This window comes from Diabrotica virgifera, chromosome 6 (genome assembly GCF_917563875.1).
Source record: "Diabrotica virgifera virgifera chromosome 6, PGI_DIABVI_V3a".
In the NCBI taxonomy this organism is placed as follows: Eukaryota; Metazoa; Arthropoda; class Insecta; order Coleoptera; family Chrysomelidae; genus Diabrotica; species Diabrotica virgifera.
Genome location: NC_065448.1, coordinates 236417605 through 236444698, shown reverse-complemented (window position 1 = coordinate 236444698; position 27094 = coordinate 236417605). Strand labels below are relative to the sequence as shown.

Sequence of the window (27094 nt, the reverse complement as noted above, 5' to 3'; positions counted from 1 at the left end):
ATTTTTTTTAATTAAATTAATTGTTTAATTAATATTTCAAAAAAATTTTTTGGACACCCTGTATAAATAATGATCTTAATGTTTATAGTACTGTAGTATAGAGAATTAAAAAACCTTTCAAATGAGCTAGCACACGACGCCTATTCTCATTTAAAAAAATAGTCGATTACGTCATCACGCCCAGATGGAGTACGCCTAGTACGATATATGTCAAAAAATCATAATTAAAAAATCGAATAACTTTTGTATTTTACATTTTTTTCTAATTCTGTAAATAAAGCAGTTTACAAGGGGGTCAAAATATAGTGAATAACTCTGTACATTCATTGGGGCCGACCGACCGGCTCTGTCCCGTCATACAGCTGGCCGACTATAATAACTTTTATTTATATTCAATTTAGAATGTGTGTACTGATTTTCAGCCTTAGTAAATGGATTTAATTACATTCATAGGAAAGCAACTTTGATACCCTCTCAGTAACCCCTGTTCTACGTTTCGCTTGACCGACCGCTGTATGTTTCTCTACTCAATCACAGTAATCAACTGTGAAAAATTTAGCTTTAGTAAATTCAAAGATATTTTTCAGCGCTGCCTCTCCGTCTATAATGATTTATAACTTTTGTTTGGTTAACTAATAAAAACAGCACATACATAAAGCTAAAAATATGAATATATTGAATATTTAATTTATTTTATGTTAAAAATATTACATTAAGATCGAACAATCGATAGATACTTGGGATTATGTTAAAAATAGTAAATTTATGTACTAAACTTATTAATTTTACAAATGTTGATACAGTTTATGGTTTGAGTGAAATTCCCATTTAATAACACGGTCCTGCAAAGATTCTGATTTCTAAGAACAAAAGTGTTTTTCTAGAGTTTTTTTTTTGACGCTTGATCCAAATCTGTTGAGATTATTTTCCTATCACGTAGTTTTTTTGCTACACATATTGCATAAATAGTCATTACATTTTTACAAATGTGTATAGCAGACCAATAAAAAGAAAAGAAGAAAAACACCCTCAATATTAGTTCAGCCGAAATCCACGAGAGGTCGTCATTGTGACTTAACATCGCGAATGGGTCTCTATATATTTTCTGACGTTCTAGAAGTCACTAGACATAAAAGTAAACAGTGAAACATGTGAAGAGTCTGTATTCAGGACTGTATTACCTCAATGTACCCATGTGTCTAGTAGAGTGGCGATTACTGTGTATAGAGACGTCTCAATTGGACTACTTGTTAATCCCACAGTACCTAAAGATCTTCTTTTTTTACAATTTTGGAAATTTAAACTGCATATAGTTGAGTACTACACTTTATTAAAAAATTAAACTTTAAAATGTCACAATCTTTAGGTAAGTGTATATACAATTTGATCAATGTCTTAGTGGCAGTTGATTATTAAATCCTTAACCCATTATTTAACATTAACTTAACATAACGCCTAATATAGAGAAAAACAATAAACTTTTATTATTCAACAACCACGAATACTAATCTAATTGAATTTAAATGTCAACAATTTTATGCAGCCATAATAAAACCTTTCATTTGGATAAAGTAGATGTACAAGTATGTCGCCGAGAAAGAGTCCGACGGCTGGAAGAAATCTGGCAACACTGCCGTACACATCAACTCTCCCAACCACTTTCGCCACGCTGCATTGCTCAGTGTCAACCTAGAAGCCTTCGAAGATTAAAGTTCCGGCCGCTGTTGCCGCTAATGCAAAATTCATACTGTGATACGTTTTTTAAATGTAAAATTGATTTCACCTATTGACATTCATCGTCAGTTAATTGAAGTTTTTGGGTAAAAGTGCATAATTTTCAACATGTTCGCAAATGGTCGAAAAAGATCAGAGCAGAAGGCCTTCATATTCATCGTGAATTTTCGTTCGGCCTTCACTGAATTCTCTACTCTACACAATTTGAGAATATGTTGAAGAGATATACACTTTTACCCATAAACTTCGATTAATTAACGTATCGAAGCATACATTTTACATTGGCTGTAAGAGCGACAGTGACCCCAATCTTCGAAGGCTGCTAGGTCGACACCGAGTAATGAATCGAGGTGAAAGTAGTGGGGTAAGAGAGAGGGAGAGTTGATGTCTAAAACAGTGCTGCTTGTTGATTTCTCCCAGCACATGGTACTCTTTCGCAGAACCTTTTTTTACGAATATCCCTGTATTATTATTAAGAACCAGTGGTTTACGACTAAGTCGATATCACTAAGAGTCATAGTATATTACATATTGCCCAGGAGAATTGATTGTCAAATTAGCTTGTTCAGGAATTACCAAAGTAAGCTACAGACGCGAGGCTGAAATACATTCTCCCGAGTATACATATGTATACTATTTTAGTCATAATATATCATTAATAATTAAGTTTCAAATAATAATATCTACATTAACTTTTATTATAATTTGATAAATTATTTTGACATTTATGACAAGTGACATTTGACGGCAAGGAAAGTGACATATGATAGCCGATAAGTACTTTCCTAGACAGTGGAGATAGTAAAGTAAATAATAGGTCACTTCTCGACTATTTTGAAGGTTAGAAATCAATAATTACTGACCTATGGTGAATAATAGTTATTACAGAGGACATTTACAAATCTTGAAGAAATCCATAATGAAGGATCTCTGTAATTGGCACAGTCTTTGTACAATATAGGTCCATTTTCCTCCAGTGGTCGGTGTTAGCCTACGGTGGAGACAGTTTTCCAAGCTTAAGTAACACGGATATAGTTATTTAGCATTTTTATAGGACGTTTTATAGCATTTAACCATTGTTTTTGTCCCTAAGATGATAACCTTATTTAGTTGTTTATGCTTAAAATGTAGCACTGATGGCAACCAATAAAACTGAACTTTTTATCATGATGACTTCGCATTATACACTTCAAAACACAACATAAATCAGGCATATTATCTTTTTACATTATTTCTTCCAGTGAAAATGTTAATTAATCATTGTACAAAACAAAATTACAAAGAAACGCAACTAAAATGATCTAAAACACATTGAAAACTGATAGAATGACATTTAGGTTTGCCTACCAGCCCCCATATTGATTTAGATTTGACAGCATGTTGCAATGCCCTATGTACTTTTTGACAATGACAATAATGTAAATTAAATCAATCCAAATCTAGAGATTTCGAGGACTAAGAAACCACCAAATACTTTGTCCAAAAAGAAGGTTAACCATGACTTAAATGTTAGTATTTTACGTAAAGATAATGATATTAACAAAACTGAAAGAAAACTAGCATTATATTTTTAGATAAATGCATACTTGTTGTCTTTTTGTCAGATGTAAAGAAATTTCTATTAAAATAAAAAAACGTATACGATATAAAATAATAAATAATAAAAAGATTTACTCTAATACCAACATTGCCAAGATATCACAATATAATAATAAAATAATGTTACATATATACATACACGCAAGGCTACAAATCTGTACATAGAAGTGAAAGGAAGATGGCAAGATTTAACAATCCATTCTATACAATACATTACAGATAGTACTTAGGTACGGTATTTTTCCTTAATTTCGAGGATATATGTAACGTAGCGGTAGCATTGGGAATTTTCAATAATTTACGCGTTTTCTTAAAAGGTACTAATCATGCATCTTTTCTACCACCATTTACTGTTGTTTGCGTGGCATTCCTGAGGGTTCTCTCAGCTACTTCTGCAGCCACCTGCTGCATACCGTTTTCGACGTAGCCTTGAATTAGTGTCTTCATGAACTACAACAATATTTACATTAATATTTACATAAGCGATTATATAAAAGTAAATAGCTAATAGCCGGAGAGGTAGCGTCAAGTTTGTCCGGAGAATTTTAGCATGGCTGTTTTTTTTATATAACTACATAGTTGTTCCAAAGCTTATTAACAAATGATGTGTCAGCTGGCCCAAAACCGGAGCTTTTTGGCAAGAAAAGATAAAATATGAAAGTAGATGGAAAAACCCTGCAACCTATAATATGTCAAATCTCCGTGACTTACATTCATAATTGCCTAGTGTTTAGGATACCTGGCTCTGGCTTTCACCCAAAGCGAGTCGGGTTCGATTCCCGGCGTCGGAAATCTACCGGCGAAAATAAGTACTATCTATCTACCAAAATAAATTCATAGAATCCGTGCTAAAATCATCGTAAAAATTTGACACTACCTCCAAGACTGTAAGTTTGAAATTGCAACTATGTATATAAAGGCATGTTCAAAATTATCTTCACCAATCCATTTTTAAATTTGTTATTACTCCATTGAAATGTTACATTTATTAGGTCTTAGAATACCATTTTTCTGAGGCCGCAATTATTGGATGGTACAAAATGGTTTATTTTCAATATCCCCTTTTGCAATTAAAATAGGTGTTTGAAAATATTATATCTGAATTCCTTGTCGCCTGACATATCGACTAAAAAAGATGATCAAAATCTGATAACAGAAAAAGATGATAAAAATCTGATAAAATGCAATTTTTGGAGCGCGTTCTAATTTTGAATTCACCGATTCACTTTTTACAAGGCGCGCCAAGAGGCTACCCCACCACCATACCTTTAAAAAATTCCCTAGCCTCTCCTAGTTGACCAATTTCAATTTTTGAAATTGCGTTTGAAAGTTTCAGCCTTTCTTTATGTGTCAAAATTTTTCGGCTGTTTAAAGTTACGTAATTTGAGCCCAGCATAATTTTGCAAATCTGCAATTTTTTGCGGACACTAGATTGCAAAATTATGTAAACACTATGAAACCGATCCTAATGAAATTTAGCGAACATTTCAGTCGTATTATAAAGTTTTTCTAGGCGGAATATGAAGGCTTTAAGTTATGTTTCAGGTGCCGAAAAAATTTAAAGAAAGAAAAACTCGATTTCTTTCACTTTTTCTCAGCACATATTACTTTTATACTAAGCACAAGGTATACATACTATCAGCTGCACATCCATTTATTGAATATCAATAACACCAAGTTCAAACAAGTATAAATTTAGAAAACCAATATTTTTCAATATTTTTTAACACAGATCAAGAAAAAGCAAATACATTTGGAAAATATCTTGAAGAAGCTTTTCAACCTCTACTCTCTGTCAGTGCAGAAGATGAAACAGTTTCATGAAGATGAAACTATTTATGAAAGTCTAGCAACAATCCAACAGCCAAGTGTGCAAATTAAACCAGTATCAAAAAATTAAATAAAAAGTGCTGTTAAATATAGATTACAAGCCAAAAAAGCTTGAGGCTATGATCTTACAACAGGAACTTTCTTGAAAGAGTTATCTGATAAAGGAACAGTTATGATAACATAACTTTTCAACGCCTCACTAAGCGTGAAAGCGTTCAATAGACTGGAATGCAATTTCGTAAAAATTATTGAATACTGGGCTGAACATCGAAGTTGTCTATTTTTAACAAGCTGTTAGTATACAGTACAATACTCAAACCGGTCTGGACCTATGGGATCCAACTATGGGGCACAGCAGCAAAATCCAACTTATCCATAATGAAAAGATTACAATCCAAAGTGTTACGCTCTATAACAGACGACCCATGGTTCGTGCCAAACAAAGATATTTATTGTGATCTAGAAATACCTACAATCAGTGAAATGATAATTCAATGCAGTGCTCGGTACATAAAACTTCTAATGTCTGTCCCACCTTGACTTTACAGTACACGAACATATGGCAATGCAATCCTTATGGGAGTTTTTAGCGCGGTGATGCCGATTTTCTTCAAAAGAATTTTCAATCGAACATTACCGGGGACCTAAAAATGTGGGGCCCTAAAAATGTTAAATTAAAACTAACCCGTTACAGTCAATAGCATTGTAGTAAAACGATATTTTTCATTTTTTCTGTGAGTGATAGTCATTTTCGAAAAGTTATCAGCAATTTTATAATCGATATGCGTAATAACTTTTTTTGGTTAATAATGTTAGAATATCCAACATTAAAAGTGGATGTTGTTCTATGGTTGTTAATTTATGTAATGACAGTATAGACAGTTCTGAAGTAATGTCAAGAAAAATATAAAATATATTGTCAGTCAAGTTTAAGTAAAGTTTTACATTGTCCTACAGTTGAGAATAAATAAATTATAATTGTTGATGCTCAGTTCACCTAAATTAAATTATAACAAAGAATATCAAATAAACCTATAATTATTACTGATAACATTGTATTGAGTAACTGATTGCTTATTTGGAAAATTTGGATGTGTTTAATTTTAATGTGTTTAAACCCTCATTAAAATTTAGTATAAATTTTAAACCTAAAATTAATTTTAGTTAGTTCATTTTTTAGTTAGTTCATTTGATTCGTTGAAGTTCATTAATTGTTAGTTAGTTCAGTTATTTTTCGAAAAAAAAATGTTTTAGAACCCCTGACAGCCACAAAATGTCAATAATATTAATTACTAAGTTATCCTATAGAAAAAAATATATTTGCTTAAAACCTGTTTCTGATAAAATTTGGCATCACTATTGGTCATAAGAACCTGTACTGTAAAGTCAAAGTGCGACACAGAAAACCATCGAAATGCCCTGACAATAAACTTGCTTGATAGTCAACAAACTCAAACACTGAAACGTCAAAATCCATTGGGACCTGATTTATAACGAAGTGTTTTAATTCACCGTAATTGTGTACATATTTTAGATATAATATATATTAATACTGTTTATAAATGTGAAATGTCCGTATATAGCATTTTATGGGAACGTCATATTTGTTCCATACGAGAGGTAGGCCAGGAACCGAAGCTTTTCACCTCGCAGCTGTTAGTTTTGTATAGAAAAAATCAATGTTTTTCGATATTACGATTCACTCAATTTTTGCCGTAGTAAATTTTTTTCAAACCAAGTTCTTGGGAGTTAAATAACCTACAATTTTATATATGGAAACATTTTTTCGTATCTCTGATGCTAATCTTTCTATTCTGACGAAAATGGAAATTTTACCGTTATTCGCTTTTAACTCCAGTTTTTTAAAAACTAATCATTCTAAGCCAAAGTCAAACTTCTAGAATCTATTAATAATATATAAATAAATACGAATGAATAAGGCCAATGACTAAAAACACCGCTAACTTGCATTATTATGCTTCCAATTGGTTTCCCCTTTGTTTTTCAAAAAATATATTGATTTTTCAACCGTAACTTTTTATTTTTTAATTTAGAAAGTTTGGTAAAAAAGAATTTTGTAGGTTTTCACCAGATCTATAAGCCTGTTAATATTAAATCTTTTTAAAATCCTCAGTCGCAAAAAGAGGTGACTTTGAAAGGGTTGGTAAAGGTGGTTTTTGCATGTTATTACAAGTTTTAATTGTCAATAGCTCACTGAATTTTTGCCGTAGAAAATATTTTTGCAAACCAGGTTTTTGGGAACTAAATAAGCTACAATTTCATATTGAATAATTTTTTTTGTATCTCTGATGCTAATCTTTCTATTCTGACGAAAATGGCAATTTTACCGTTATTCGCTTTTAACTCCAGTTTTTTAAAAACTAATCATTCTAAGCCAAAGTCAAACTTCTAGAATCTATTAATAATATATAAATAAATACGAATGAATAAGGCCAATGACTAAAAACACCGCTAACTTACATTATTATGCTTCCAATTGGTTTCCCCTTTGTTTTTCAAAAATATTGATTTTTCAACCGTAACTTTTTATTTTTTACTTTAGAAAGTTTGGTAAAAAAGAATTTTGTAGGTTTTCACCAGATCTATAAGCCTGTTAATATTAAATCTTTTTAAAATCCTCAGTCGCAAAAAGAGGTGACTTTTAAAGGGTTGGTAAAGGTGGTTTTTGCATGTTATTACAAGTTTTAATTGTCAATAGCTCACTGAATTTTTGCCGTAGAAAATATTTTTGCAAACCAGGTTCTTGGGAACTAAATAAGCTACAATTTCATATTGAATAATTTTTTTGTATCTCTGATGCTAATCTTGCTATTCTGAAGAAAAGGCCATTTTTTTCCAAACTACAAAAATTCGTTATTCGCTTTTAACTCCATTTATACATAAATAAAAAAGACCAAGTAAGGTCAATGACTAATTTTAATTAGGGTGGTGATTAGGGGGTTGCTTCCGAACACTTTTTCGCTGAAAAAAATAGGGACTGATTCTTTTCATTATGTCACTTAAATTTTGAGCTAGATTTTTTTTATTTCTGGAGATAGATATTTTTAAATACTTTAAATTAGTTAGAACAAGTTGTCCTCGAAAAATGCATAGTTTTCCCGTCTTTTGACTTTGAAACTACAATATTTAGCATTTGACGAAGAAGAGCCAACATATAATAAAGTAAAACTCGATTACTATTAGTCTTAAAGAAAATTTACAAAAACGGTTTTGTTTATTTTTTCAAAAGGTACATTTTTGTTAAGTAAAATTGTTTTGATAAAACGAAAACTTTTGGAGTTATTAGCAGAAAACTTATTAAAAACATTGATTTTTTCGATATAAAACTAACGCTTTCGATAGCGAATAAATCGAAAACTATCAATTTTATCAAAAAAAAATGTATAGAAGGTTTTTTTGCTTAGAATGAACGTTTTTACCAACTTTTGTGATTAAAATATAAAAATTTCCACCCGCGAGATGAGGTGGCAACCACCCCCATGGTAAAAGCGCCTTTCAGCACGATATAGATTTTGATCCTTGGACTATCCTTTACTTATTCTCAAATTTTCAAGCAAATCGATCCATTTTGTAAAAATCGCGAGGTTTTATCCTATTTTAAGCTTCATTACTTGGACTAAGGTCCAAACATTGGACTGACCTCTACACAGTAAATTTTTACTTCGAACCCCAAAGACGCTTATTAGAATGTTTATAACTAATAGATTGCTGAATATGCATTAAAAAATTAACAAAATAATTGCGACAAAGACAATTAAAACTATTTGCGGAACCAAGTGCTATATCTATCATTTTCAAGAGCTCTAAGCGTTGACAGCAGCCAGTGAATGAAAAAAGTCGTGATTCGACATGCAATAGTGTGCAGTAAATCATTGAAACATGCAAAAGTAATATCACGGGGATACATACGCTGTTTTCTTAGTTTTCGTTTTTTGAAATAGGCATGCTAAAAATGGGATTAATTAGTATTAGTCACACATGTTAGATTGTTTTTAGAAATGAAATCAGTCACATATTTTTCAGGGTTGCCACATTTTAATGCGTTTCTTTGACATCTAAATTGGAAAACTTAACTTTTTTGGTTGTAGGACCTATTCTTCACAACCCAATAGGTCCCCATGAAGCTTTAGTAACTGAAAATTTAGCATCCAAACCTCCCCTACTATTTGTATTTAGATAGAAACATAGATCTGGATCGGCGTCTTATTTTTTTTTTATTTGTGCTAGTCTGTTTTAATTCTTCCCAATAACCGTTTGAAATTTGTATTATTTTTAAATGTAATTCATAATTATCAGATTTGTAAGGGTCTGCTGTTTAAATAAATAATGTATCTTTCCTTGATGATATAAAAAAAAATTAAAAAACTAGTAAATCTTGAATTAAAAAGCGCTATGGCAACCCTGAAAACGTAAGTTATGTCATAAAACAACGAAATTAATTTTAGTAACATGAACACAACCTTAAGTAATTAACTGATGAAAATACTTACATTTTCCCAAATGAAGTTGGCCGTTTCATCTATGTACGAACCAATTTCTCGCATTTCACCACTATACCTGTAAAGAGATATCTTTATGAATAATCGAAATGAAAGATCATCAGTGATTAAAAAAAAGGATAAACAGTTGTCTTAATTTTATTTTATATTGGTACACTCTTCATTAGTGATGTTGAAAAAGTAACTATTCGTTACAAAGTACTCGTTACTTACGAAGACCGAAAGTAACGATTACTATACAGAGAGGCAAATCGTTACTTTGATTACTCTGATTACTTCATACCAATCGTATAAGAGCGAGTAACGCCTATTGTATCTACTTTGATTACTCTGATTACTTCGTACCAATCGTATCAGAGCGAGTAACGACTATTGTATCTACTTTGATTACTCTGATTACTTTGTTACTTCGTACCAATCGTATCGGAGCGAGTAACGACTATTGTATCTACTTTAATTACTCTGATTACTTCATGAAGGTCGTTATTATATCGGAATACCTATACAAAATACCTACCTACTGAGAAATACGATTCTCGATATGATTACCGGTACTCAAATACAAAAGTAATCATAGTAATCAAATCATTTTTATCTCTTAAACAGATTGGTGAAGGTCGTTGTTATATCGGAATATCTATACAGACCTACCTACTGAGAAATACGATTCTCGATATGATTACCGGTACTCAAATAAAAAAGTAACAAAAGTAATCATAGTAATCAAATCATTTTTATCCCTTAAACAGATCGGTGAAGGTCGTTGTTATATCGGAATAACTATACAAAATACCTACCTACTGAGAAATACGATTCTCGATATGATTACCGGTACTCAGATACAAAAGTAATCATAGTAATCAAAGTAATGAATACTGTAAATGATTACTTTATACAAAAGTAACGATTTGTAACGAATAATCGAAAGTAACTATAATCAACATCACTAGTGACACCTCATTAAACAGCTTTTGAAATACTGATTACAAAAATGTATATTACTTTGATCCTTTTTGAGAGCGTAGGTGCAAAATTTCGGTGGAACTCTTTTTAAACGCATTTATTTTTTTCGATTCCTGAGAAAAACTAATAAGTACTTTTGAAAAATTTAAACGCAGAATAAAAGACTAGATTATTACCGAGGGCTGACAGTCCCTTAGAATAAACAAAAAGTTTCTTCTGCATGATACATTTGAAATTAAAGATCACACTAAATTTTCTCTTTTTTTCACCACTGTGACTTATTAAAATAAACATTATAGGAGTTCACAGGGACTTTGGCCCATCGAGAATACTGTAATATTTCATTCTGCGTTTAAATTTTCCAAAAATATTTATTACAGTTTTTTTCAGGATTCGAAAAAAAAAATGATTGCATTTAGAAAGAATTCGACCGAAATTTTGCGCCTACGCTCTCAAACAGGATTAAAGTATTATACATTTTTGAAATCAGTATTTTAAATGAGGTGTTACATGATGTACTTTCCCATTTAAAAAAATCAAAGATATGGCTGTCACCTGAAGAGGGATCACGTAAGGTTCAAAACGTTGATGCTATAATATACCATGGTTAGTTTAAAAATCGACCTGTTCGAGCGTTTTGCTTATATTCTTAAAATAAACAAGTTAACAGAGGGGGTAACACTTATTCCACCGCACTGTATATACAGGGTGGTGAATTGGAAAACGGGCCATAGGAAACTCAATGTTAAATTCTTAACTGTTGATTTCCTGCTTTCCTAATTAGTTTACATTAGTGATGTAACGAATATTCGTATTCGCATTCGCGAATATTCGCATGTTTTTGCATATTCGCATTCGCATCCGCATTCGCGAAATTTGTGCGAATGTTTTGCGAATATGAAAACCAGAAAAAAAAATAATTTTAAGGTTAATAAAATCAAAATCTACTCACTTCTCATCTTTTTTTATTAAGAAAAGGTAACTTAACCTCAAACATGCAGCTACTCACAAATGGAAATATGCAGGACACAACAGCAGACAAAGAGATGGAAGGTGGGATGAAGCGATAACTCACTGGAGACCTTGGGACTACAAAAGAGGAAGGGGCAGACCACCGACAAGATGGTCAAATGACCTAAAGAGATACGCAGGGACCAGATCGACAGGATTAGCACTGAACCGAGAAGAGTGGAAAAATAAGGGGGAGGGCTACGTTCAATTTTGGACAAATGAAGAGCAATAGATAGATAGAACTTAACCTTGTATAATTACATTTCAGCCTTCACTTTTTTTATTATTTGGTATTACATATGTAATAAAGCTTAATATTCATATTGATTTACACTAAATATCAATTAATTTTTCATTATAAATTTAGGAAACATTACAAAAATAGAAACAAATTAAAAAAAACTGAATATTCGCATTCGCATCCGCATTCGCGAATGTCGGTAGTAGATATTCGCATTCGCATTCGCGAAAAGACATCAGAAACTATTTGTAGAGGACGGAAACCTGTATTGAAAACAACTGTTAAAATTGTTCTACGAATTAAACATATTCCAAAATTTTCAAAATATAATGCATTCTTCAGAGTATCACGCCAAATTTAGGCCACAAGCAGTGAAATTAACAATATTTATTATATTAAAATTAAAAAATAAAATTAACATGAAGTAAAACTCCCTAGTGTAGTTGGTATATTTAATAAAAATTATAAAAATTATTTTTTTAAATCCAAACGGATTACGTTCAAAACGTTTTCGGACTTATCAGTCCATCATCAGTGAACTCTCTGTCCTTGCTAAATAGCCACAATGCCAAACACTGGTCAAGATGTATGTTCTAACTACATGGTGAAATCTGATCTACAATTTGGCTTACATTGGATGCCAACGGATTAGTACTAGGAACATGATGCTCTACTCCATTAATTAAGAGATTTTTTTATTATTAGGTCTACATTGAACTACGTTTAGTCTGTCAATCTGGCATTGACAGACTAAACGTAGTTCAATGTAGACCTAATAATAAAAAAATCTCTTAATTAATGGAGTAGAGCATCATGTTCCTAGTACTAATCCGTTGGCATCCAATGTAAGCCAAATTGTAGATCAGATTTCACCATGTAGTTAGAACATACATCTTGACCAGTGTTTGGCATTGTGGCTATTTAGCAAGGACAGAGAGTTCACTGATGATGGACTGATAAGTCCGAAAACGTTTTGAACGTAATCCGTTTGGATTTTAAAAAAAAAAATAAAAAAAAAATTTTTTTTATAATTTTTATTAAATATACCAACTACACTAGGGAGTTTTACTTCATGTTAATTTTATTTAACTAGATGGTATACAGCCAACCTTCGGGTATTATCCCGTTTTATTTTTTTATTTATTATATTGTTATTATATCAATATTTAAACTGTCAATATTTTTAGTTTATCATTTATTGTTAAAAACAATAAAGCTGATAAGATATCATCAGTTGGGGAGAAATTATTAATAATAGAGATGTTTTATTTAGTCAATAGTGTGCGCACTGTCAGTTAAATAGTAACGTGTGGGCTAATTTTTACACACATACCTACTTTGGCAAATGTATTACATTTTTCAAAATTCTGGAATGTGTTTAAATCGTAGAACAATTTTAACTATTGCTTTTAAAAGGATCGGTACGTTTTTTCGGCTGCAATGCTATTCAAATGGGGATTCATTTTTTTCGAATCCTGAGAAAACTAATAAGTATTTTTAAAAAATTTAAACGCAGAATGAAAGATTACGTTATTAGCGAACGCCGAAAGTTCCTGAGAACTTCTAGAATGTTTATTTTAATAAGTTACAGGGGTGAAAAACTAAGAGAAAATTTAGTGTTGTTTTTAATTTCAAATATCTCATTAAAAATAAACTTTTTATTTATTCTAAGGGACTTTCGGCCCTCGGTAATAATTTAGTCTTTCATTCTGTGTTTAGATTTTTTACAAATATTTATTGGTTTTTTCAGGATTCGAAAAAAATGATCGTGGTAATATTTTCCAAATCTATCTTTGTCATACAATGCACTCAGTCAAATAGAATATTGTCAGTCAGACACTGACAATCAGTGACAATTTTAAATAATTATTTGACTTGAATCGGAATTATTTTGAGTTAGTGATTAAGTAATATTGATATATAGTGTATTTGATAAATAATTGATTTAAGAGGTGAACTTTATAAAAAGTTATTTATTGTATATTATTTATGGAAGATAGAAGCAGAGAATACATCAAGATATATTCTGTGATCCAAGTATTTTGTTGTTAAAGATGTTCAAAATTGTAAGCGTTCCATAGTAACAATATATTATTAAAAAATCAGTTTAACACTTTTCCTCTTTTCTCGATTGAGTATTAGTTTTTGTTGTAGGTACATATAAATTATTACAATCACTGAATACATAGCTAGTGAAAAAATTATCACATTTATTAACTGAATTAATAATTTGCAATTATACAAAAAATAACAGTTATCCAAGAACATTCAAAAGCCATCTTTTTAAGCTAGTTATGACATTGTCAAGTAGAATGACATTCTAGTAATATGTACATATCCATACCAGTGTGTATTTTACTACACGTAATTTGCCATGTAAAGACAGAAAAGGTAGGGATAGCCGTAAAATATTTGAGAATTATGTACCCATGGCCTTAATGCAGATTTCAATCCTCTACAGATAGCTTGACTTTTGATGTAAAATAATTAAGAAAGCATGAATTTAAGTTCAGAATTTTACATCGAGTTTCCTATGGCTTGTATTACGATCACCACCCGGTATAAGCATTTTAACAATGGCTAAATTCCATGAATTAAAGTTCGAATTGTCGGAGGATACCATATTCATCAGATTTGGCTCCTAACGACTTCTATTTGTTTCAATGCCTAAAAAAATTAATGAGTGGAAAGCGTGTTTCATCAAATGATGTAATAACAGCTAGGAAATCGTAACTTGAATAAATTTTCAGGGAAACTATACTGTCACCCTAGTACTTGGAGCAACAATGCACGCCCTTTACTACTCTATTGCCTGTGCAAAACTAACAATATATACATATTAAATCAAATATTTCTATCTATAAAGTCTTACCTTACATATGCCCAAGTTCCTAATGTTAAGAAAGCCACTGCCATCATCATATTACAAAGATTCGCTAGTGAATAAATACCAATAAAGCCAAATATTCCGGACGCAATGTAGAACATCACAGCCAGCGCAAAAAATACGGCAGGAGTTCTTGCAGACTTAAAAATATTCTTGCTTTCATTGTGAGCTTTGAATTGGACAAATGTGTCTTCTATATCCTGAAAATCAGATTAACGGTTCACAATTGCTTTAAAACGCTTGCCTTGGGGCAAATTTTATAAATACGACGCAATTAATAAAAAGTAAATATAAAAAACAGTAATAAATAAGCAACATTTTTACTTTTCGACCACTCTTGTAGAAGGGTGTCTGCGAATTTTTACCAAATATTAGTAAATTATTGTAGGTACCTAAAAAATTAACCTTTAGCTATTTTTTAGCCCTATAGGTGCCCCTGCTCCTGAGATATGCCCCTCGAAATCGTCAAAAATAGCCATTTTTAAGCTATATTTAAAAAAATATATCTCTGAGCCTAATTGATCGATTTTATCGCACAAGGTGTCATTTTTTTTTTGTTTTAATGTCAAGTTTTTGATGAAATAATTTGCCAAACCCTTATTTGAGATACTTCGGATTAAAGTTAAAATTAAAACTGCGAGTACTTTGGTTCTCGACCAACTACAGGCTTGTTAAACCCTTAAAATTTAGGTTCTGTTATATTTTTTTAATAATTGGTTGAGCTCTAATATTGCAGCATAATTAAATAAATGAAAGAAATCATTAACGACAACGTGTCTTACTGATGAAGCAAAACGCTCAGTTTTTAGGCGGTAAAATAAATAGTTAAAGGCTCGGGTCAAGAAATCCAAACAGAGATTGTTGTATACGGGCCATTCCATTTCAAATCACTCAATTTTGGAGCAAAAAAATTTTGGAGCAAAAAAATTTTGGACCTCCGATTTGTCTGAAAATTGGTATATAGCTTCTACGGGACGTAAAAATAAGATATTTAAGGTCAAAAAATTTTCTTCTTCTTTTTTCTCAAAATGTTATTTTATGCGATTTTACAGTGATTTGGTGTTTATTTATACAAATTTGCATTTTCTATCGTAAAGTATCAATGGAAAACATAATATTTTAATAGAAGGGACTCAAAAATGTCATTATATGGCATTATAACAAGTTACTTTAATTCAAAACAAGCTCTTGATCAAATTTTATAGTGTAGAAAACGTTAAAATACCGTTTTTTACATTTTTCTCCATTCCCAAAATACATCATAATCGATTTGGCTGAAAATTTGCCCACAGATAGACAAAACATAGGACTTTAAGTGGTGAGAAGGATTTGAATTATATTACAATACCAAAAAAGTTAGATGCAATATTATAGTCAAAAATATAGGCGTCTACTGTAAGTACAATTAACTCGAAAATATCGACCTCACGACAAAAATTGTTAAAAAGAAATTGTCATAATTGTAAATACGATTTATTTGGAACAATTTCAGTTCCTACCATTTTTGTCGAAAATTTAAAAATGGCGGAGATATTGAGCAAAACAGGTTCTCCTTTAAAATCAAGATGGCTGCTAACGTAACGGAGGAATTCATTCGTGATTTTAAATTTAGGCTACTATTGACTCCCCTAAAGATCAGAAAAATAAAATTTTGGGCAGCTCGGCATTCAAGGTCAAATGCTATCCCGACTGGACTAATATATACTTTTGAGTCTGATATTACTGCATGTAACTTTTTTGGTATTGTAATATAATTCAAATCCTTCTAACCACTTAAAAGTCCTATCTTTTGGCTATCTGTGGGCAAATTTTCAGCCAAATCGATGATAATGTATTTTGGGAATGGAGGAAAATGCAAAAAACGGTATTTTAACGTTTTTTACACTATAAAATTTGATCAAAAACTTGTTTTGATTCAAAATAACTTGTTATAATGCCATATAATGACATTTTTGAGTCCTTTCTATTAAAATATTATGTTTTTCATCGATACTTTACGACAGAAAATGCAAATTTGTTTAAATAAACACCAAATCAATGTAAAATCGCATAAAATAACATTTTGAGAAAAAAAGAAGAAGATTTTTTGACCTTAAATATCCTATTTTTACGTCCCGCAGAAGCTATATACCAATTTTCAGACAAATCGGAGATCCAAAATTTTTTGCCTGAGTGATTTGACATGGAATGATACATATAAAACCAACTAAATTATTTCATCAAAAAGTTGACATTGTAACAAGAAAAATGAGACCATGTTAAATTCGGTCTACTTGGCTCTTGATCCTTTCGAGGGGCATATCTCTGGCCCAGGGTTACTTAGAGGGCTAAAAATAGCTAAAGGCTACTTCGTGTTTTAACGTACTAGGTACAATAGTATACTAAAATTTGGTAAAAATTCACGGACCCGCCCTACAAAAGTGGTCGAAAAGTAAAAATATTGCTCATATACATTTAGAAGGTTGCATTTATTTTCAATTTTATTTCAAGTCTACCAGTCGCCAGGGAGACTTCTGAAGACTCGATTTGGAACAGACACGCTGTATACTTCGTCTAATTTACTAACCGTTGCACGTCATCCGCGTCATAGCCTGTGACGTCGCATGATACCAACACGAAATATTTAGGCGGTAGGTGTGTTCTTTTTTAGAATCATTTTGCCGAGTACACTGGAATTACAGCCACTAGACATATTTTATTATATACGCGTATAAATAATATTTGAAGATTTCTATTAATGTTAACCTAAAGAAATACACAATAATATGTTTCATTTAGTTTGTATAAATGGATTATAAAGCTTTTTATGACGCACATTTGTTCGGAACACACTGTAACTGTAATCGAACGAAGGTGATATTTTGGCATAAATTGGTAACATTTATTTGACAGTTGCAGTGATGACACTTCATATTTGTTTATATTCTTTACTATAATAAGTATCTGTTTTAATATATTTACTGTTTTTATTATTTACTTTGCTATAAAAAGATCCTCTACTATAAAAATATAAATTTTACTTAATTTTATCACGACTTGGAACAATCGAGGTATCTGACAACTTTTTTAGTTGTTATTGTAGACATATACAAAGAAACCTACCGGCTTCATGCCAAGAGTTCGGAGCCGTTTTTTAATTATTAACAATGCAGTGCAAAAACGCTTGCACTGCAAATCTTAAAAGATTATAACTTAATTCTTGTTCTCTATTTCTTAAGTTTTTACTTATTTACATTGAATATTAATTTGTTTTGTTGTATAATCCACGTTTACAATAATTATGTGATCTATTTGATTTAAAATGGATTCAGGATTTTTTACACTTTGGCAACTATGTCAACTTAGATCTCTGGCGTAGATAATGACGTGCAACGGTAAGTAAATTAGACGAACTGTATCTAACTGGCAATTATTGTAACATAATATACTAGAGTATGCTAGTAGCACCCTCTACATAAGGAAACATGATTCATATTGAAAAATGAAGTCCAAGTCACGAACTCACGTCACCTATGGATACAGTGACAACTTGAATTACTGTGCGTGAATTCCTCCATATAGGATTGGTTTTCATGATGCACAGTCCCTAATTATAATACTAGACCACCACATACGAATATAAATATTACAATAATGTATTATTTCTGAAAAGCAGTTGAAAAATTAGATAAGAAAGCGAAGACAATAGAGCTAGAGATAAACCAGCACAAAACGAAATACATGACGATAGCCAAGGATAACACAACAACTCAGAAATACCTAATAACTGAACCATAAATCTGAAACTGTATCCAGTATCCACCTTTAATTAATTAATTAATGCTACTTGGGAGTAACAATAGGGAAAACTGGAAAAGGGAGAACATAATTATTCTGAAAGGCAAAAAGCATATGGAATGAATAAAAATTTGGTGAGAAGCAAGAGTCTAAGTAATAGAACAAAGATGAGCCTATATAAGACCTTAATAAGACCAGGTGTTACATATAAAATGGAAATAACGACGATTAACAAGAAAGAACGATTGTAATGCTCAACATTTTCAGCTCCGGTGACGCGTACGTGGGTCCAAAGATGACTATTGACCAGTGCCGTTGACGCGTAAGCGCGTCCACGGCACGTAAGTATTTAAAGCAAATTATTTCTGCCGACAAAGGAGCTGAAGCTGGAAATATTACAGAGGAGCCGAAAGGATTAATGATGATGATTATTTCTGAAATGTATACCTTATCCAATTGTGTCTTATACACAGCACTGAATTCGTCACCTCCCATTTTCTTTTTACTATTGAACTGGTGTATTGCTTTTTCTTTCACTCTACGATGTTCACTTTCGATTAATTCGGTATTGAGGTAGGGTTTGGTGCCTCCGCAAACTTCTTCCATCATATTGACGTAAGCGTCTTTTGCGTCGGCGACAGCTGCCAGATTGTTTGCTTCGGCAGTAGCCTGAAAGAAAATATAAATTTACAATGTTTTAGATATATTCACGAAATTCAATAGGATTATTGTAACTCTTTTACTTATACATACAAATCACTCGTCCAGAAGAAAAGTGACACAATTCAAAAAATGCATAATTCCAGTTATCTTATCCAGTTAAACTGACTCCAAAAATTCTATACTTTTACCAGGAAATGTGTCACATAGATGTTTACTTCCAACTTCATAAGATGACGGTAGTGTCATTATTCCTTTGGCAGTAAAATTAATTTTTTTTATTCCGGAACAATGACACTTTTGAGGTTGTTCTTACGTTCGGCGTGAATATATCGTTATTTATCACGAAAGCGGTTGTATATTTTGAGAAGTATCCTTTTCGTTAATGTTTAAAAAAGTGACCAATATTTTAAAAGAAAAGTGACATAATTCAAAATCTGGATCTTTTTTTCTTTGTTAAATCAGATATCTTCGTTTTTAATTTATAAATTTTAACAGTTACTGTTTAAAACCTACAGTTAAATTAAGATCTAAATAATATATTTTTGTCTCTCCTGAAAAAAGTTGTTTTTTGAGTTGGGACACTTTTCTTCCCAAAGAGCGAAATGTAGATCGAGACACAATAGATCATTAGAAACATACTATTAAAAAAATATCACTTACCACAAGCATAGATTTGGGTTCAGGCAATTCGTTGCCTTCATAGATTTGCATATACGATTTACAATACTGAACAAAATCTCTAACTTTAACTTTGTCGCCATTAATTTTTTTAAGTACTAAATTTTCTGGTGCTAGTAACATAGGGACTAAGATTTTGAGATTATCTTTAAATTCTCCGTCGATTTCTAAAACACAATGATAAGCCTTTAAATTAGTTATTAACGAAAGATAAAAATAATAAAGGACACATAGACATTTGACATGGTCACATTATTGTACACAAGAGAGGTACCTCTAGGAATAATTAAAACGATCGAAAATATCTACTAGTGATGTAACGAATATTCGTATTAGCATTCGCGAATATTCGCGTATTTTTGCATATTCGCATTCGCCAAATTTGTGAAACATTTCGCCAAATGTTTAACAAATATAAATTTCAGAAAAAAATTAATATTAGGTTAATAAAATCAAAATCTATTCACTTCTCATCTTTTTTTTATTATAGTCTGTTTTTAAACCAAGAGGAGTAATTCAAATTTCCCGCGCCGTAAAGTTTGTTTGTAATTTTGATACTAATGACATTTATAAAATTTTGACACTATTGGCATGTCATAGATTAAATAAGTTATATCAGCGATTTTTTGTATTTTCTGTGTTATTCCTTTACTTTTTACATTTTTAGTCTGTTTTTATATATAAACAACAGATGTTTTTAGAACTCTTTAGCGACGTATTAGTATAATATAATATTTATGGATTATCAACGAAGGCCGACATGATCAACCAAAAAAAAAAGATGTATTTGGTGATATTTCACGTGAGTTTCTTGGGTGTGAATCTGTCTTTTTTAGTTTACTTCTCTTGGTTTAAAAACAAAGCTTAAGTTTGTTATTGGGTATTATACTTATATATTCGCGGTGTGCAAGTACTTGGAAAGGGAAACGAGAAGCGACCGTGCGCGAGTCGCGGAGAAATATTGCAACTATCTTAAATAATTCATATTGTCAATTGAAACTGTCAAATTGATGTATATTTCATACCTTCTGTCATTGAAGCAGAAAAATTATATATTGCTCCACAATATTGATATGATATGCAATTATTATTAAAGGTAAATTTAATTAATTGTATTTTGCTTAAAGTACTGCATTTTAATAACTAATTTTATTTACTACATACAATTGTTTATGTTTGCATAACATAACCTGCATCTTATTTTTTCTTCTTATTATTTTTTTGGACTATGGCCTTGACAATTATCCAGCAACCAGGACTAATATAATTGGCCAATATAATTAAAAGTGCGAATAAAAGTACAGAGCGTAGAAATAGAGGTCGCTTTGCCGAACTTGCACGGTCCCAATATACTTATATACTATTATTCTAGCTAATAAAGCTTAAGATTCAAATTGATTTATACTAAATATCAATTAACTGCTCATTATAAATTTCAAAAACAGAAAAATCGAAAAAAAATCAAAAACTGGATATTCGCATTCGTATTAGCGAATGTTAAAAAGATGACATACGTTACATCACTAATATCTACCAGATAAAACACAATATAAGTAAAAGTAGAAGATGAACTAACTGACCCAATTGAAGCTGGCAATGGGACAAGACAGGGAGATTCCCTGAGTCATCTATTGTTCAACTTGTTAATGGATGAAACAATAAAAAAGTAAAAATTAAAAAATGTTACCAGATGGGAGAAAAATAACTGAAAATAACCTGCCATGCAGACGATGCAATACTAATATTTCAAAGTGAAGATGATTTAAAACGTATGCTGCAGCAATTTAACATAACCGCCAGAAAATTTAACATATTAATTTATCCAAAAAAGACAAAATGCATGGTTATAACAGCAAATCCAATAAGATGTAAATTTGAGTTGGAAGGTCAGATAATAGACCAAGTGATGTAGTTTAAATATCTAGGCATCACACTATCTAGCTACGGAAAGCTTGAAACAGAAGTGGAAAATCAAGTAATTATAGCAAACAGAGCCGCAGGTTCTCTAAATGAAACAATTAGGGGAGTGCATTTAGATTTTCACTTCGGAAAAAATCAAACAAGATAAAACTTTTTGTAATTTCATTAAGAAATGTTTAATAAACAACATATCAAAAAGTTCTACTCGAGAAGTGGGTGCTTCATTTTTTATTAAACAAATGAACAGCGAAGTTAGATGTTTTTTTAAATAACTCCGAAAATATAATTTTTAGAAAAAAACTGACTTGACCATTGAAAAATTCAGAAAATTTTACAAAAAAACCTTATATAAAGATTTTTCTAAAATTAAATCTCTAGCTCCTGTAATTTTTTATTTATAACGCTAAAGTCACCCTTCTCACACACATTGGCGCACTGTAAACTAGCGTTGGAAGAAGTGCACGGTTGAGTTTTTTTAATCTAATTCTTTAACTAATGGATCAAAAGAAATTTTACAAATTGGACATGAAAGAAGATGAAATAAGCTATCTTATGGTTGTAATAAAAAGAAATAAAATGTATGAACATAAGTACGGTGTGGGCGGAAAGTGAGCCTTACATGAATTTTGTTTAAAAATGATTTAAAAATGTGTAACTAATACAATTTTACTTATAAAACTCTCAAATTTGCACAACTTAACTCTCAATCATCTTACTAAACGATGTTTTATTAAAAAAAAACTCAAAAATTTAATTCAAATAATACGATGTCTCAAAAAATGTAATTTTTCAAAACTTCGTAGTTTTACAGAATTCCCACCACTTTAAGACGGTATTACTCAAGTTTGAATAAAACTAATAGATACAATTTTTTTGCTATTTTTTAAAGCTTGAGATGTAATCTTTAAAAAACACTGAATTATTTTAGTTTAAAAATGAAATAAACAATTTATTTTTGAGAAAACTAAGAAAGATAACAAAAATGTAATACAAAAACCGAAAATTACCAGCTGAAAAAATGTATATACAGAGTGATCAAAACTTTTTTCTGCAAAACTTACCTAAAATACATTTAATAATAAGCTTCAACAATAATAAATGTTCAACAAAAAATTTTTTTTAGCTCTTATACAGTATGTCTGCGTAACTTGGAACCTATTGATAACTTTTTTAATATCAGTTTTACGAAAAAAAGTTGTTCTTTATAAAATACTCTTCATCGTATATAACATAAGATGCAACCATCAAATATCAAATTTTGTTAATTTTGTACGAGGTATGTCAAAAAATATGAATTTCACTCAAGAGTAAAGTACCTTTATATTTCACAATATCGAAAATTGTTATAAAGAAAAGTTGTTTGGAATTAAAAACTATGTTCCAATATGTAATTATATCCTTCTAATCGAAAATTTGTTTTTTTTAAATATTCTTTTTAATACATTTTAATTTTTAATATTATTTTGAAAATTATTTGTTTTATCTTTTTTTTAAGAATGAAATTCCATATTTGTTTGATTGGATTCTACTTGTTTTTCATTTAAATATCCGCCATTTTGGATCCGCCATTTTGAAATTTAAATTTTTAATCTTTAATTCAGATTCAACAACCTGTTAAAAATAAAGACAATAAATGTTTTAGAAAAATGTTCTTTTTTATGTTCTTTTATTAAAAGCCGCATTTTGGATCCGCCATTTTATAGTTTATAATGTTAACATTTAAGTTAGGTTTATCAAAGCACTCAAAAATAAATATATGTAGAAATAAATACATTTTGTAAAGAAATTATGATTTTACAACTATTTTTTAAGTTATCCGCCATTTTGGATCTGCCATTTTATAATTTAAATTATCAAAATTTGGTTCAGGTTCAGCAACCTCTCAAAGATATCCACATATATGCAAACAAACACGTTTTATAAAAAAAATTCGGATTTTACAACTACTTTTTAAGGATTTTTAGGAAAAAATCCAGCCATTTTGAATCCGCCATTTTGAATTTGCAAATTGTAATGTCAGATTCGGGTTCAGCATAATCAAAACTAAAATAAAAACAGTTTTTATCAAAATAAAATGTTCAATTTACCCATATTCTTAACATTATTTATACAAAACAATTGTTATTGTTTAAACAATTAATAAACAATTAGCGGCGAAATTTGTGAGTAGAACTTTTTACTTTAACATATTTATAAACTAACAAAAAAAGTTTTAGAAAAATATAACCTTGTTTGATTTTTTCCGAAACATTGTATCTTTTCGTTCTAATTGCACTCCCCTAAATATGGAGAAATAAAAATAATAATTAAGAAGAGGGGTTTCGAGAATAGAGAACTTATAATTAAGTAAAAAGTAAGAAGACACTACTAGGGCACATATTACGAGGAGAACAATAGACTTTTCAGCAACTGATACTGGGAGCAAAGATAGAGGGTAAGAGATGTCTACACTAAATTTACAATCAAGATGCAGTGGAAATAAACAAACCAAGACACGTTAAATGCTACTAGGAGCACTCCCGAATCCTAATTTACAATGTATATACTGTTATGCTCTATTATATCTATTTAATTAGATTGATTAGCAAATTCTTACTTTAATTAATTATTCAATTATTTTATTTACTGCCTATGTAAAAACAAAACTAAATTCAAATTAAATTTTCAAATCAATTTTATTCTCAGGGCTAAATTTGTATTGGCTACAATACCTGTGATCTGTGGCTTCTAATATTTCTGATTGCTTACTTCTTCCAGGGTGGAAACAGGGAAATTGAAAACACTCAATATCATATAAATGTAATCTATTGTTTTTATCAAATAAGCCGTGTACATGTGATTCAAAAATATTAAATTTAAACTTTGTTGCAACAATCTCTTACTTAATAAATTAAACTCTAACTCTGATATCTCCTTGTTTTGACAAAAAAAAAAAAAAATTATTTAATTAATTTACTATTTACTCATATTAAATTTAATAAAATTTACTTTTCTTCTTTTGACTTGATTTCTCAAATTTTAAATGACTAACTGCGTAAAAAATAGTTCAATAAACAAATATGGGTTTGATATAAACAAATTTTCTCCATTCCGACAAATGATTCGACTAACCTTTTTGTTTCTTCACTCTCTCGTTCTCTGGATTTGCGCCGTCCTTGATTTTCCCAACACGTACTCTCTGGATGTTGCGAAAAAGTCCCTCTCGTCAACTGCTTCCAAAAACCATACAGGATTTGCTCGAATTCTGTTACTCAGTTTTCCTTGTTCGATATCTTGTGCAAAAAGATATTAATCAGCTACTCGTTCTAGACAAAACAAAAGGAAGCTCCCTCGGACCAGGAAAATTGACTCTTCAACCGGTCGACAATTTGGTTTCAACTTGATTCTGCTCGCAAAGGCTGATCACACACACTCTACACTGATTACTAAACTTTTAAAACAAAAAACTGGACTGCCTTCCACCGATGTTAATTACACAGTGCCCTCTCGTCTCTCGCCAAATTCTGACTCCTAATTTCTTCTCCCTTCTACCTCATCTTTCCCACTCAATCCAAAACACGCCTCCTCAAAACCTTTCATACCCATTTCTTCTGAACAAATATTTTTCCACAGAACTTTTCCAATTTGTCATATTTCAAGAGATATCATAATTAGTCCTTTCCTACTTTCTACTTTAACATCTAAACCTCATACAATTTGTATACCACATTAAAAACCTTCCCGGAAAGGATCTTAAAGCCGTCTTTGTTTTCGCACGATGTCCACTTTCTAATCACCGCATTGCTTGTTCATGTCCCGTCCATTTCGTCGAATCATTTATTAGTCGTTTCACTTTTTCCCGAAACACTTGCTTAATAGCAAAATTAAATTCTAAACAATTTTGGTCATATACAGGGTGATGAAAAACTATGATATCATGGTCGTTGATATAAATTTAATTTTTTCTGAATTTCTTTACAAAAATAAAACAATTCTACAACAATACATTGTAAATCCCAAATCATTATTTCCAAAATTTATACATTGTAACTTATGATTCGGGAGTGCTCCTAGTAGCATTTAACGTGTCTTAGTTTGTTTATTTCTACTGCATCTTGATTGTAAATTTGGTATAGGACGTAAAAAAAGTCATGGCTGCGTAATATTGATGATCTCACCTGATACGACAATGTACGGTGGAGGCCTACGCAGAAATGCACGGCACTTTAAAAAAAGAAAAATGGCGGAAAAGGTAAAAAGATGAAATAAAAGGTAAAATTTACAAAGCAGTCATCAGACTAATATTGACATACGGGGCAGAAACACAACCTGACTCGAAGAGGACAAAAAAGTGCTAGAAACAGTAGAAATAAACTCTTCGAAAAATTGATGGTAAGTACAGGTATATATATAATGTACAGAGAGCATTAAGAACTGGGTAAGAAACAGAAGAGTAGAATGGAATGACCACTTACTCGAGGCACATTGAAAAAACAGAGATCCATGTCTACACAAAATGAACAAGAAGAAAATAGAGAATAAGAAATGTACTCCTACCTTAGGATTAACTAAAGGCTGTATGACACTATACATTTTCTTGTATCATTTCTAATATCGTTTCTGATATGTCAAAAAAATGCATAGTGTCATACACAGATACAAGAAACGATATCAGAAACGATACAAGAATTTGTGTCAGACACAGATTCTTGTACAAGAAGTGCGCCAATTTCTGCGCAAAGAGCAAAAACGTAAATCCTGCTGGTAAAACTTCTAAATGTCATAATGGCGGCTGAAAATGAGATCATATGATTTATGTCTTGATGAATTTATTTGTGTTTTTGTAGGTATTTTTTATAAATCTTTTATTGATACTTACTATACCGTTTGGTATGGACTACTGTTCTACTAATAACCATATATTTAGCTCCTAATAAAGTTCAAACTATGTATAACTTTCGGTTTCATATTGCATAATTTTTTAACAATAGCTCCTAATTTGGATCAAACTGAAGATAATTCTAATGCAAATATTTTAGCACAAATATCAAAACAAAATAAAAAACAAATAATCAACAGTCAACGTAAAAATTCTAGTTAACATTAAAATATTTGTTTTTAAAAGTTTATAAATTTTATAAAATCCTTAAAATCAGCTGTAGACGCAGTACTACCATACCAATGTAACGTGAAACAGGGTGACAAACAAAATTTCGACCAATCACGTGCCGAATTTCATACAATTTTCGATACAAGAACTTGCATAGTGTCATACAGGGCACAAATGTACGT

The 27094-nt window shown here is 30.8% G+C and overlaps 1 protein-coding gene across 1 annotated transcript in view; it reads right to left on the bottom strand.

Moving 5' to 3' along the window:
- Positions 1-1310: 1310 nt before the first annotated feature.
- Positions 1311-27094, bottom strand: part of LOC126887356 (atlastin) — a 50699-nt gene continuing 24915 nt past the window's right edge. Inside the window, exons 6-10 of the mRNA XM_050654813.1 lie at positions 19886-20070; positions 19010-19231; positions 14771-14985; positions 9675-9741; positions 1311-3783 (exon numbers count right to left, since the gene is read on the bottom strand). Of these exons, the coding sequence (XP_050510770.1) occupies positions 3658-3783; positions 9675-9741; positions 14771-14985; positions 19010-19231; positions 19886-20070 (815 nt within the window). The 3' untranslated portion in view covers positions 1311-3657. The remainder of the gene's footprint in view (positions 3784-9674; positions 9742-14770; positions 14986-19009; positions 19232-19885; positions 20071-27094) is intronic.